Here is a 14,495-nt window from a genome sequence, read left to right as displayed (position 1 = left end):
TAGAGATGATACAAGAGCCAATAAAAACCATTGATTTTTGATTATTTTGTTTGTTTTCTGAGTTGATTTTGACTGTTTTCTGAGTTGATTTTGTTTGTTTTTGGTTGATTTTGTTGATTCTTGTATCTCTTCTAATTGAAATCATTTAGAGAAACGACCAGGTTGGGTAACTCATCCAGGGTAAAACAATAAAAAAAAAACGACCAAAACAGTCAGAAAACGACTAAAACAGTCAAAAAACGACCAAAACAGTCAAAAAACGACCAAAACAGTCAAATTTTACAACAAAAAAATAAAAATCTGCAGATGAAAAATAAAAATCTACAGATGAAAAAATAAAAATCTACAGATGAAAAATATTTTTTATTTTTTATGATTTTATCAACAGATTTATACTTAACGTTTCTCCACGTGTATCTAGCAGATGACCAGATTGATCAGTCAGTGAAAAATTCACCTGTTGTAACAATCTATTGTAACACCTAAGATAAACAGGATTAATTGGTTCTTGTACCAGTAAAAATCCTGGTGGATCCTTCGGTGAAAACGAATACAAAACGAATCCTTGTTTCGCCTGATCAGAGACGGATGCATCAGCGATGTAGCTATTCTCAACGATATCGCAATTGAGATTGACCGCGATTGTTGTTGTTATATTGACTATATCAGGTGAGAGATGCCTGCCAGTGCCATCCTCGGCGTTATCGCGTTTGAGAATAGATTGTGGATGCAGTAGTGATTTTTTTCTCCACGCTGCGTGTAATTCAGGAAAGTTTTCATCAACGATTTTAGTTAGAGAATCTTTCATTTTATCCCCGGTGTACCCAGGTAATTTAAAATTAGGTAATGTTATTTCAGTTAGTGAATACGTGGTCATAAATTTTTCTTTATTGCCTGATTTATCATCGATTATTGCCTTAATTAAATTAAAATTAAAATCTTTTGTCCTTTTTATGATAAACTGTATTCTTCCTATTTGATCGATGATTTTATCACATGAGCTTGATGCGTCAAAGATACATTCATTAAAATAATCTCGCAGTATCTGTAGCTGTTTGTTGCAATCTTCTTCAATTTTATTAAACAAATTGATAATACTGCTTAGTTCATAATCCTGGAAAGACATCCAGATCATATAATATTTTCCTCTGATGATAAATCTCAGTCCTGCAGGACTATATGCTCTGTGCGTAAGAAAGACATGATCAACATCTATGCTTGTGTAAATACCAATTATCTCATCTGTGATAAAATCCTCTCTCTTAGGTTCTGGCGGTATCGGTGGTGCTGGTGGTTTGATCTCAGGCCAACCTAATACGGTTCTTATTGAGCTAGCGTAGATATCCACCTGATAATTCGAGCTTATTTCAATGATTGATTTTGATGTTGGTTCGTGTACGGTTATTTTTATTCCTGGATCTGATCCTGTTACATTCTTTATTCTGTGTATCAGCTCATCGTTGATCTGATCGATTTGGTAACTACCTGCTGGTAATCCAACCACATTTCAATCAGGAGTACCATCATCTTTGTTTCTATAAGCAAAAACAAAGGAATTATTTGAATGTAATCCACCAAATGATTTTGATCTGATGTTTGGCCAGCTGTAATAAACACGTAACTGAGCTAATGCTATCTCGTCGATGGAAATAGGGGTAGGAAAAATGATACTGAATTCGGGTTTAGTTGAGCTAGCTGATATCATCGTCGTTCTTGTCACCGTTGTGTTCGTCGCGATCTGCTGCAGTAACTCGGTCATTATTTATATTGATATCTTTAATCGCTTGATTGTAAATCCTAGATATCAGCGCGAATTCTACGTCAGAAATAACACCGTCGTTGAGACTTTCTGATAACAACAAAGATAATTTAGAATATGCCGTCGATGCTGTATTTAGTTTATCTTTATACGCGGTTAATTTCGTGTTAGTACACGAGGATATTTTTTTCGTTATGATACCGAATATACCAGCTAACGTGGTGGTTGTCGAAACAATCACCGTGATAACAACAGGTGCGGTCATCGTTAACGCAGATAGGATTATTCCAACACCGGTTATGACCGCAGAGACAGAATAAACAGCAACATCAATAATAACCAATCTGCGTTGGTATTTTTTTATTTTTACCTGATAGACGTCGATGATGTTCTTCAACGACATCTGCCATGCACGAGCCTGACTGTATCTATATTCCATTATATCTATCTATCAAAAACTAAATGAAGAAGGTACCTCAGCAATGAACTCTATGCACCACCATATAGGTATTGGTACTGTTGATGGTACATATTTTTCTTTATCAGCAGTAGCAGCGGGTTCGAATCTAAATGTCTCCTCAACATCTTTGTTTAACAAAATATTTAACACACCGAGAAATCTTTCTGTACCATGACGCCATCTATATTTGTCGCAGTTGATTCTAAATCTCTCTGAGGAAAAATGATTTATTCTATACGCGCCGGTAACAGGCGATGTGTATTTGAAAGATATATTTTTTGCATGCTCCCATATAAACACCCCTGATGCAATAACAGGCGTTAGATTGATGATGCTTCATCGCCACATATCGGAGGATCAGTTAGTGTTTGTGTTGGTAGCGTAGAATACCACGTTGGAGTATTTAGCTGAGCTACATAATCCAAAAATTCTAATGTTGGGGCTAACCCGTATGAATCAGCGTAGATAATCTCGCGCGGATTTATCGCGTACGCTACTCAATGATTACCCGGTCCGGTACTGTTATCGAGATTTATAATTCCTGTCTCGTATTTATTCGGACGAGGCGGTAATTGATCTCGCATAAACACTCCTCTGAAAAATTTTATTTTTTGTTTTTTAGCAGCATTAATTAGATCGTAATCTGACATCGGCGTTATCTTTTCCACGTCGCGGGGGTTCCTGGTAGAGTGGTACCTCTTCCGTAGTACCATGGAGGAGTCCCTGGTAATCGGAGTCCTCGTCCTTTTTTTATGTTGTATCTACCGCGGGTGATTTTATCAATGACCTTCGTACCCACAGCACCAGCAGCACCAAATGCTACAGCTTTTGCGATAGCTGGTGCGGCCGCGGCGGCTAATGCGGATAACACAGCTGCCTTTGCTGCAATTAATGCTGGTAACGCGAATAATAACGGGAAAAATCCACCTACCTTAACCATATCTTTTAACGCAGCTGGAGATAACGCAATTTGCACTCCGGTGTTAGATGATTTAGCTTTATTGAAATGTTTTTGTTGTGTTTTTGTCAAAGATAGTTTATTTGGACCACCTTGAATCTGATCGTGTTTTAACGTCAATTTTGTCCCACATTTTTTCGATAATCCTGATTGTAGCTTTTTTATCTGACCCTGAGTCGGAGTCACACTAACATGCTCATACGACATTTATAAAATTTACACTGAATCTAAATCACATTTTTTCTACAGGAGCATCGATGATCCTCATTCTACCTTCGATACCCTCGAGGATCATGGTTCTATCGCTGAGTATAACAGCGATAGCTCTGTATTGAGTAACTACATTAGGTTCATTTGCCTTGAGCGGGCCGACTCTAGCTTTAAAATGTATATCAACGACAGATTGTTTTATCAAATCAATATGTTCCAATGAAAAATAATAGATCGGATAGAATTTTTGGAAATCTAACTGAGATATTTGTAATCCGGTATCAATATTTTGATCTCGACCCATGTAGCTCCATAAACGATGATAACCACGTGCTACTGATCCTTCTGCGTAATTCAGCTGAATCTCCTCAATTGGCTCTTGATGTCCATTTATCCTCAGTGATACATCGCTAACGTTAAAATGATCAAAGATCATGTGAGTTTGAGTTTGAACACCTACTCATTCAGTTTTTTGAAGAGCTATAAAGATATGCCTTGGTGCAGATACACCCTGCTGAGACGCTATATGCCAGGTAAAATTGCCTTTGATGTTATTCTGAATGCTATCTGTGTACATCGTAAGCCACGAGATCACCGATTTACCACCTTGATTCATGAACGATAACAAATTTCTCTCTTCTTCTATCGATGGTGTAATCGAAGGCATCCACAACGTTAGTTTTTCTAATACAACCTTGCCAGGATCACCTGCTCCTCTCCAGATAGCATCGTTGTTGTCGCCTTTTCGATAAAAGACAACCGTGTGTTTAGCTCCGAATATGACCTTTCTAAAATCTCTGCAGAATCTAAGGATATGCGACAGTGGGATAGCGCATGAAAATTTTTTATTGTTACCCTTCAACATAGCTGTACGAGCGGCAAATCCGAGATTGTATGTATCATTAGAGCTCATGACAACCGCCTCAACATCAGCATCATCAGCAGCAGAATGTTTCTTTGGTCGTCTCCTGCCAAATGGATCAACATCAGCAGCATCTGAATTATCCTTGGTGAACATCATGCTAGGACCAGCCGAGCTAGTGAAATCATCTGAGTATCTCGCTAAGCCTATGATCGTGGTTGCTACATCAACGTTGTCACTGATTGTTTCGATCTCTCTGCCATCGATCATGTACGCAGCGCTCTTGAATAACGCCATAATACCGTTGTTGACTAATCCAACATTGATATCTGCGGCGTAATTGGTACCATCGTTTTTAACGATCGTACCAACAACCTCAATGAATGCCTCGCACGGCAGAAAATACCTTGTTGTATCTTGTACCTGTAATTCAATTCTACTGGGGCTGTTTGGTGTTATCGCGTCGTACGAGTAATACTGATAATCTCGTACTGAATCATCTCTCTCTACTGGTTCATCCAATTTGAAAGCTTCATTAGATGCACGCGAGAACATGTTTTTATAAAATATCTTTATTGTCTAAAACGAAGACGCCCTCCGAATGCGCTGGTACTAGTTACTTGTTGTGGTTGTTGTTGTATTTGTTCTAATGCCAACGATGCTAGTTTTTGATTAGCTGCTTCATTTATAATCTTACTGACATCACCAGGCATCTCAGCTGTGACGCAGGTTTTGGTTTTCCTTTTACCAATCACACTATTCTATCTTTGATAGCGTCGTATGCTTTACCGGCAACATCACCAACGGTGCCTATGACCTTGTCGCGAACAACCCCTATGGCTTTTGACGATAGCTGCTTAGCTAACGAACCAACCTTAGGAGCTACTCGAGTGAAAAATTTAATTATTGAATCACCTATCCCCGATCCATATTTGAATTTGTACATGGGTAACCTTGAATTCATGACGCGAGCCTGTATCGCTCTCTGATGGCTCTTGTGAACGATCATTTTATTTTATAATCCAATTATTCAATCACTGTGATAATCGTCTACGAGCTCATCAATAAGATCGCGATAGATAGATACATCAATGATTTTTCCTTGAAACAATCTTCGACAGATATCGGTTGCTTCATTGACTATATCACGTGAATTATTTCCAGCTCGTTTTCCCCCAATAAGAACCTCAAGTCGAGATACATCATTGACGACGCTATCAGGACAGATGGTGGTATATCCGCTACCGGTAGGAGCAGGACCTGCTACTCCTTGCATCTTTGATACTTTTTCAGAAAATGCTATATATCCCGGATCATGAGAATCAATATCTTTATTTTTATGTACAGAATATATTATTAGTGGCCAACTAACTGGATCCATCTTTGCTTCTTTCTGATATTCCTGTTTAATGTACATTTTATTCATTCTGTAATTAGCTGCGGCTGTAATTGCATTTTGTTCGCTACTTTGAATTCTCTGAACAGCTGCATCAACTAGCATTTTTTTGTAAATGTCTATGGGCGGCGCCGTATAATCACCAAATAAAGTGCTAGTTTTTTGAGACGGGGGGTAAAGGTTTTTTGTTTTTCTTCGTTAATTTTTTTGTAAAAATCTTTAAAATCCGGATCATCAGGTTTCATCTCTTTATTTTTATGAACAGAATAAATCACTTGATTCCATAAATGTTCTGGCACTAAATCAACATATTTTGGTTTCAAATATATTTTTTTGATTTTATAATCAAAAGCCGCTATATCAACTGCCCTATCTTCACTGGAGCGAATTGCTCTGATAGGAGCATCTAAAAACATCTCGGAGTAATATTTTGGTATTCCCTGAGGAAGGGGTTGATATGGTTCCAAAGGAACCCATTCTATCTTTTCTTCTTCTATTTTTTTCTGTTCTTCTTCTAATTCTTTTTGTTCTTCTTCTAATTCTTTTTGTTCTTTTTCTAATTCTTTTTGTTTCTTTTCTAATTCCTTTTGTTCTTTTTCTTTTGCTTTTTTCTCCTTTGGTTTTCCTTTTTCTAATTTTTTCTGTTCTTTTTCTATTTTTTTTCTGTTCTTTTTCTAATTCTTTTTGTTCTTTTTCTTTTGCTTTTCTTTCCTCATTTAATCTTTTTCCAGTTGCCTTAAGTCTTTTTTGTTTTTCTTTTTCCTCCTTTATTTCTTGTTTTCGATATTCACTCTCTTCCTCCATTTCACTTGTTCTGCGTTGAAATCCCGTAATATACGCAATATACTTTTTATCAGTTACACCCGGTTTGCTGGTAAGATTTTGTTTCGCCTTGAATAATAAATCTCTCCAATCTTCTCGGCCTTTAGGAAAATGCTCAGGATGAAAATAAGGCCTCCTAGATGAAAATTTTTCACTTGCGACTCGACCAAACTCATATGCATCTTCTTTATCGTCTAATGGTTCTCCTAGTCCCCATTCATCTATTCCCTGATCAGTGAATTTTTTTTATAGGTACAACAGGTTGGGGTTTTTTTAGCCTTAACCACTGCAGGTACAACAGGTGCAGGCGCAGCAGCAGGTTGCGGTCGGGTTTGTTCTTCAATTGTTTTTAGCACAGGAAGGACACCACGTTTTCTCACACCAAGATCTTTTACATCACATAAGAGAACCTTTTCCTTGGTTTCAGTTACTGGTTTAAACAATTCCTTAGTTGCCTCCGCGAATCCTTCCTTTGCATCTCGAATAGCTTTTATTTTTTGCTTAACCGATTTTTGCACCGGTAGATACTCCTCTATTGCTTTTAATCGCTCTCGCATTATTCTTGAAATAAGTGATTCTCCCACATCCATATTATTCTATTTTTATTCGTATCTTGAAATTGAAATTTTATCTTATTTGATACAATATTTTATCTCATTAACATCCTGAAAATCTTAAAAAATCCATTTAGACACGACAGCAGCAGGGAGGGCGCCTACCTCAGGTCGGTCGACAAAAATATAATCAATAAACAAAAAAAATCATGAACATATTATTCTGCAGCTAGATCTTCGAACTAAGGTTTTATTTTCGGATTGAGGGTCAATAACGAGGTAACTCTTTCAGGAAGCCTCTATTCGGTAAATAGAATCTTTCTCCGGATGAGATTTCCCTGGAAAGGTTTTTGGTCAGTCGAAATCCTTGGTCTGTTCGCCCTCCCTGCTGCTCTACATCCGTCCTTTATACATGTTGGTAGCCAATACGTACAATAAAAATAAAATGTGCTTACTCCTACTCATTCGTGGATTTATTTCATCTCGTGTGAAAAACTAATGTATTTCCTATCGTGTCATCGCCATTAGTGAGAATACTGGTAGTTCCACCCACTGGATCAGTGGGGTCACTGGGGTTGGTGTCACACAGTGCGGTAACTCATGGTGTCAACCCCGTGGACCTCCTTCCTGCACACAAATTCAAAAAATAATTAGAGTCATTTTGATGTCAGCCTGTCTGATGGTGTCACACGGTGCGGTCCGCACCCCCGCCCCCTAGTGGCTCCACTGTACTGGATGAATCATATCCGTTCGTCACTCGTTCCAAGCAAATATTATATCGTTATTTTCTGTTTCAATCAATAATCCAAATGGCACAATTGATGAATTAGGAAGAAATGATAAAACACACTCTTAAAGAATTGCCAAAACAAAAGCCATTGCAAAAAGTAATGAGTTTAATGCAAAATAGTTTGATTATCGACAAAAAAGATAAATATTATTACGTTGCAAAAAACTTAAATAAATTGGATGAGGATTACTTTAGACAATCCTAGCCCCGTTGTTTTTCACCAGTCTTCTGATAAACAGAAGACTTATAAATATTTAATTTATTTATTTTAGTTAGTAGCTATTTAAGACGGAGTAAAGCTTGTGTGAGAACTAATAATACTTTGTGTGTGTGTGTGTGTGTGTGTGTGTGTGTTCGATTTGGATTTTTAACGTACCTTTAAAAATATATTCAGTCATATCGGTACGATGTCTGCAGTGTGGCAGTTTATAGTGATGTCTAGCACTGGGGCTTCATGCAGCATACATTTAGTATCATGTCCCACTCAGTCACATTATCCTGACACCAGGCCTACCAGTGCTAACACTAATCTCTTAATGCTGAGCGCCTAGCGAGGCAGCTGCTTGTACCATTTGTATAAGTCTTTGGAGTGATTCGGCCGGGGTTCGAACGTGCGACCTCCCGCATCCGAGGCGGACGCTCGAACCACTACTAACAGAAGACAACGGGTTCTAAAATGCAGCTAATTAAATGCGTCATACGGAAAAAAAAACTCCTCGCAAATACAAAAGAACCACAAGGTGTAAAATATCTTAATCCAACACATCATTACTATTATAGTAGTATAAAACCCGAACATCATTTACAGGTTGTACCCTGGTGTGGGCAAAACATACCGACTGTACCTGATAGCTATTTTCTTTCCTTCAAATTGTATCATTGCATATGCTAATAAATTCACATATGACCACAATACGGAAAATAATTTCTTAAGATACTGATGATATGTTTTGGATAAATAATTACAATATTTCCATGATGTTTCAAAAATGAATGGCGGAAATGATGATCTGTTGGAACAAAAACAGTGACTATTATGAGCGATAAACTAAGAACCTTACGATGAGGGCGCTTCTACCTAGGGCCGGATTAAGGACTTTGGGGGCCCTGGGCACAGCCAATTAACATAGGGGCCCATATATATCCTGTCTTGTCCATGGATATGGTTACAATACTATAAACAACACTATAAACAACACTGTGAATTCAGACGATAATATACGGGGACCACTTGGGCCTCGGGGCCATGCCTGTGAAATCAAATGATGATATACGAGGCATACGAGGATCGGGGCCCTGGGCACGTAGCCCACGTTGGCCCTAGGGATAATCCGGCCCTGCTTCTACCGTGCATGCCGACTGATACAAAAGCTTTTCAGTTTGTCGTATTCGGAAAGAATTTTAAAATATCAATCGATTTTCAGATATGAACAGATGTTTGCCTATTGTACTCTTTTCTTTTTCAGTACCGTATATAGTGTACCTAGATTAGAGGAAGCGTGTTAACCAATGATACGTTCCAAGAAGGACTATAAACTGGAGAAGTTACGACACAATTACTTCCGATATATTGGTTAAATCTGTTAACAAAAAGTATTGGAAGGGATTTCATTTCTTTTATGATAACATCAAGAGAGAGAGAGAGAGAGAGAGAGAGAGAGAGAGAGAGAGAGGGAAACAGGGAGAGACAGAGAGAGAGAGAGAGACAGTTAGTATTGTAAACTGCAGGTGCAAAGGAAACCTTAACCAATATTAATTTCGATTCATATAGAATAATATACAAGGATCTTTTATTCGTTTGAGATTTAATTCAGAGACGGATCATAAAAAGGTACTTCAATTCTTTTCAAGAATATTATGACCATCATTACTGATGAATGATTACAAAACGTGTTTTATTCGCTTGGAAATACATCAAATCAATGGTTGGATGAAGCAAATTATTATTTCTTTGTCGATGCACACTTAAGTTAGTAACATCGCTATTACTAACATTTATAGTTGTTGACTAGTATAAATTGTTGGATCGAAGAAGCGTACAAGATGATAAACAATGCGGATCAATCATTTCAAAAGGCATTAAATTACCATGATCAATAACTAAATCGTTACGTACTTCACTGCCGATTTCCAGGGTTTGTATGGACAGAACATTCAAGGAAAAACAAAGTTTAAAAACCTTAAGGAAAACTACTATTTGACTTTGCGGTTCCTCTTTACAATTTGATATTGCCAAATTACATCTTTACAGAAGCTGTTTTTAATGACCTTACTACATTCTTCTAATTTCCTCCTCCCTAAATTCCAATATTCTTTATATTTATGAATATAGTTGTATTTACTAGGTTCTGCCACGCCCCACCCCCATTTTCCAGTAATCTTTTAACCCATCTTATCTTAATGTGTCTAAAGAATGAATAAAACTTGTACCATATATAAGCCTTCCTCATTCTACGGGAATACTAGTATATCACATTTAATTCGCTTTACTTTATCACCCCATAAAAACGTGAATGAGGTAATAATTAGTTCTTCCTGTACTTAATTTCCACCGTTTGTTGATGCCAAGATGTATAAAGTTAAAAGAACGCACTTTAGATCCATTTCAGGACATATTCTTTCATTGGAAATACTTTGTTGCCAATCAAAATAGCCTTTGGTTTTATGTTAAATTTAAATCCTGATAATAGAAGGGGAAAAAAAAGTGCTTGATAATCATAGTTGCTTCAAGAGAATGTTGAGATCCATCGAGAGGAATACAAGTGTTATCGTCATTCTAACGCAATTTATAAACACTGACATAAAATATCAGCTCCCGTACATCCGCAGTTTGATTAAAGATAAATCTCAATGCCGATGAAAAACAAATAAGGCGCAAGAGGATCTCTTTCACGACATCTTTTTTCAAGTCTAAAAGCTGATGATTTACATCGACTATTTATAACAAAAACTTCATAGCTATAAAAAAATAGTCCATTTTTAGTGGAACAATTGGTTCAAAATACTGTACTGTGCTAATGAACTAATGAAAGGTAAAAAATAAATGTTTTGCCGTGTAGTATTCAGTTTAATTTAAATATGCACACAGCTAAAGCAATCAGACAATATAATTTTAAAACAAAAGTACAGGTCGTTTACCAATATTGCGAGTATTTACGGTAATACACTTTGGCAAGACATATTGCTGTGTGATTTAAACTTCCCCATGCTATCGAAACAAAAGATTACGTCTGAAAGCCGATTAATTTGTCACTGAAATGGTTTGATTGGATTTAGATGTACCATGAACACATTCTGGCATAGATTTATAACTTATTAATGAAGCGATGACTGATGCGTCACTTGAATACTCAAAATACCAATACTGTAATAAATTATGAAATCTATCAATGGCGTTCCTAGAGTCATATGTGGCCCATTTCCTTAATGTTCGAACCATTTCCTTCCCCAAATACGAAATTGTAATTTATTGTTGACTAGAGTTGGTTCCATTTATTCCAGGAAACATTTAAGTGTAATTTCCCAGTAACTGCAGTTTGACTGAAATTTTCAAATTGTACTCAATTGCTTTGTCACCTGGACATATTTTACCTGCAAATATTTTATTCTTGATTCGCAGTGAAGTTTTCAAGTATTGCAACCGTCAATCCAACTTCAAACAACATAAACCCTTATCTGCCTGAACATAATGCGCTGGCAAATCAGAGTCTGTGTTGTTTGTTCTCCTGACTACCCCTGACAAACAGCATAGTTCTAGATCTAGTTCTATGCAGTTTGCATGTGGGCACGGTTAACAGACTATATACGGTATATGATCTAGAGCGGTTTGGAGAACTTGACTATTATACGAAAACATAATATGAGTATAACAAGGTTGAACATTCCTAAATCTTGCCATTTAAACAATTTTTAATTTCAGTCGATTGTGATATAGAAATCAGCTTGTGAGACAGGAAAAGTGTTCATCCATGGACAATATGTAAAAATATGCCCAAATTACCGAGATGACAGACTTTGTATGACGTACCTAACTCAAACACCAGTACAGGACTAAATTGTTTGGTCCCATACCATATTGTATTGAAATACACTGGAACTACTATGAAAACTTCAATTATTGGAGGCCCAAATGCTTGCTTTGAGCTTGCGATCATTTTGAGTTTTCCGACGAAAGCTTGCATCGTCATTAAGTGTTTGCGTTTCAAGCGCTTGCAAGTATTGGGGTGATTGCCATTTAAGTTATCGAAACTATACTATGCGTAACATAAGAGAGCAGTTATTTAAATTTTAATTCTTTACCATTGACTCCCTGCCTTTAAATCACCCCATCACTGACTACCTGCCTTTAAATCACCCCATCATTGACTACCTGCCTTTAAATCACTCCATTGTTTACTTTCCTTTTTTATCTATTCTGCACTAGTCAGCTCGAAAATACTGACAACTTATTAAATCAACGTTTACTTGACTTACGTGAGTCCATGTCTATTTACTATCAATATATTTACGTATCTATTTACTCTCAATATATTTATATATCTATTTACTATCAATATATTTACATGTCTATTTACTATCAATATATTTACATGTCTATTTACTATCAACAAATTTGCATGTCTATTTTGGTACGTAGATTTGATTTAATTTATATCTGATTTAATTTAATTATCTGTTTATAAGATTTAACTTTTTTATTTTTTATCTCATTACGTGTCAGTGTAATGTAGTTTTGTTTACTTGGCATTCGATATTTTCCAGTAACTTCAGTCTGACCTTAATCTTTTCATAAATACTTAGTAATGGAAACACTGTTTCTATTTTTGGCTTAGTTCCTGGCCTTCATTGGGGGTCAAGGAAACAAATTTTTTAAAATTTATTTCTGCTGTGTGAATGGTGGTGGTGAAATCGAGGCTGTACTATGCTACGTGCCCTTCGACTTGTATATATTTTCTAAATCTTTCTAGATTGTGATCACGCGACCCTCTTCCGGAAATCTGTTTTGCGTTTCACGTTACTGTATAATCTTTATTTATAGGATATTTGGTGAGTCGGTGATTTATTAACACTGCAAAGTGCATGTTGTGTCAGTTGGAGTTACAATTTGATTTTTATTCAGATTATTTGGATTCTAAAGGATAATTCTTTTTCTGGAAATATTTGAGTGCTCATATAGAATTCTTGGACAAAGACATTTATTTCAATTTTATTCGGAAATCAAACACCGAACTATTATTTTCTGTGGTTCACAAAGGACTGTATACATCAGCTCTATACTGACTACACTGTATGTCATCGCCTTCCATTTTGGATGACCGCTCCGGTGGCCTAGTGGTTAGAGCGTCCGCCTCGGATGCGGGAGGTCGTAAGTTCGATCCCCGACCGAGTCATACCAAAGACTTACAAAAATGATATTAACAGCTGCCTCGCTTGGCGCTCAGCATTAAGAGGTTAGTGTTAGGACTGGTCGGCCTGGTGTCGGGATAATGTGACTAGGTGGGACATCATGCTACGTGTCTGCGGCATGATGCCCCGGTGCTAGACATCACTGTAAACTGCGATATTGCAGACATTGTAGCGATATGACTGAAATTTTTTTAAAGCTACGTTAAAAATTCAAATCACATCACATCACATCCATTTTGGATTCTTCGTCGGGACTCGAACTTGAATTCATTAGAACATTTTATTATTAGGACTTCTAAAATTTAAATCGTGGATTACTCTTGGATTATTTTTGGATTTATTCTTCAAACTGTAAGTTCCTATTTTATTCGCCAATTTTACAGAGTTTTCCAGGGAAATAAATTATTTGTTACATTTTTCAAAGATTGATGTTTTACTCTTTCTTTTGTTACTGTTTATTAGAGCCTAAACACGTGACAATTTACTATCAATATATGTACATGTCCATTTACTATCATATATTTTCATGTCTATTTACTAATGATATATTTACCTATATATTTATTATCAATATCTTTACCTATCTCTTTCATATCAGTATATTTACCTATCAATATATGTATTTGTCTATCTGCACTGATTTGCTTTCATTTTAACACTTGCACCTAACGAGTGATTCTTCAACCTATTAATCCGACAAACTGCTTTGAAAATGGATCTACACATTATACGATGGTAAATATGGGTCTAGTTTGTTCGCAGATGGGCCGGACATGTAGGTACGGTACAACGCTAGATCTGGGTCAATGCAGTTCACAATTAATCGTACATGTGTATGTACGGTACTACGCTAGATCTGGGTCAATGCAGTTCACAGTTAATCGTACATGTGTATGTACGGTACAACGCTAGATCTGGGTCAATGCAGTTCACAATTAATCGTACATGTGTATGTACGGTACAACGCTAGATCTGGGTCAATGCAGTTCACAATTAATCGTACATGTGTATGTACGGTACTACGCTAGATCTGGGTCAATGCAGTTCACAATTAATCGTACATGTGTATGTACGGTACGCTGCTTCAAATGATCATCCAGGTATTAGTATTGATATAAAATTATTTGAGAGGCAATTGTCACCAAAAATCCATATTACGTAAACAAAATACTAAAATGTATTCGATAATTATAAAACAATAAGAGCTATATAAAAAAATTGATTTATCTTGTTGGTTGTGTCCTGAATTTATCTTACTGAATTCACTCGGTTATAAGT

At 36.6% G+C, this 14,495-nt stretch overlaps 1 protein-coding gene across 1 annotated transcript; it reads right to left on the bottom strand.

Moving 5' to 3' along the window:
* Positions 1-3,847: 3,847 nt before the first annotated feature.
* On the bottom strand, positions 3,848-4,804 carry LOC149798076 (uncharacterized). Its single transcript, XM_089960835.1, has one exon. The coding sequence runs from the start codon at positions 4,802-4,804 to the stop codon at positions 3,848-3,850; it is 957 nt and encodes a 318-aa protein (XP_089816961.1).
* Positions 4,805-14,495: the final 9,691 nt, after the last annotated feature.

The sequence above is a fragment of the Sinohyriopsis cumingii genome, chromosome 6, assembly GCF_028554795.1.
Source record: "Sinohyriopsis cumingii isolate HCF-2022 chromosome 6, ASM2855479v2, whole genome shotgun sequence".
Lineage (NCBI taxonomy): Eukaryota > Metazoa > Mollusca > Bivalvia > Unionida > Unionidae > Sinohyriopsis > Sinohyriopsis cumingii.
This window is presented reverse-complemented; position numbering and strand designations above follow the sequence as displayed.

Excerpts from the sequence above, each read along its gene's own strand:
- LOC149798076 (XM_089960835.1), bottom strand. The coding sequence starts at position 4,804 with ATGTTCTCGCGTGCATCTAATGAAGCTTTCAAATTGGATGAACCAGTA.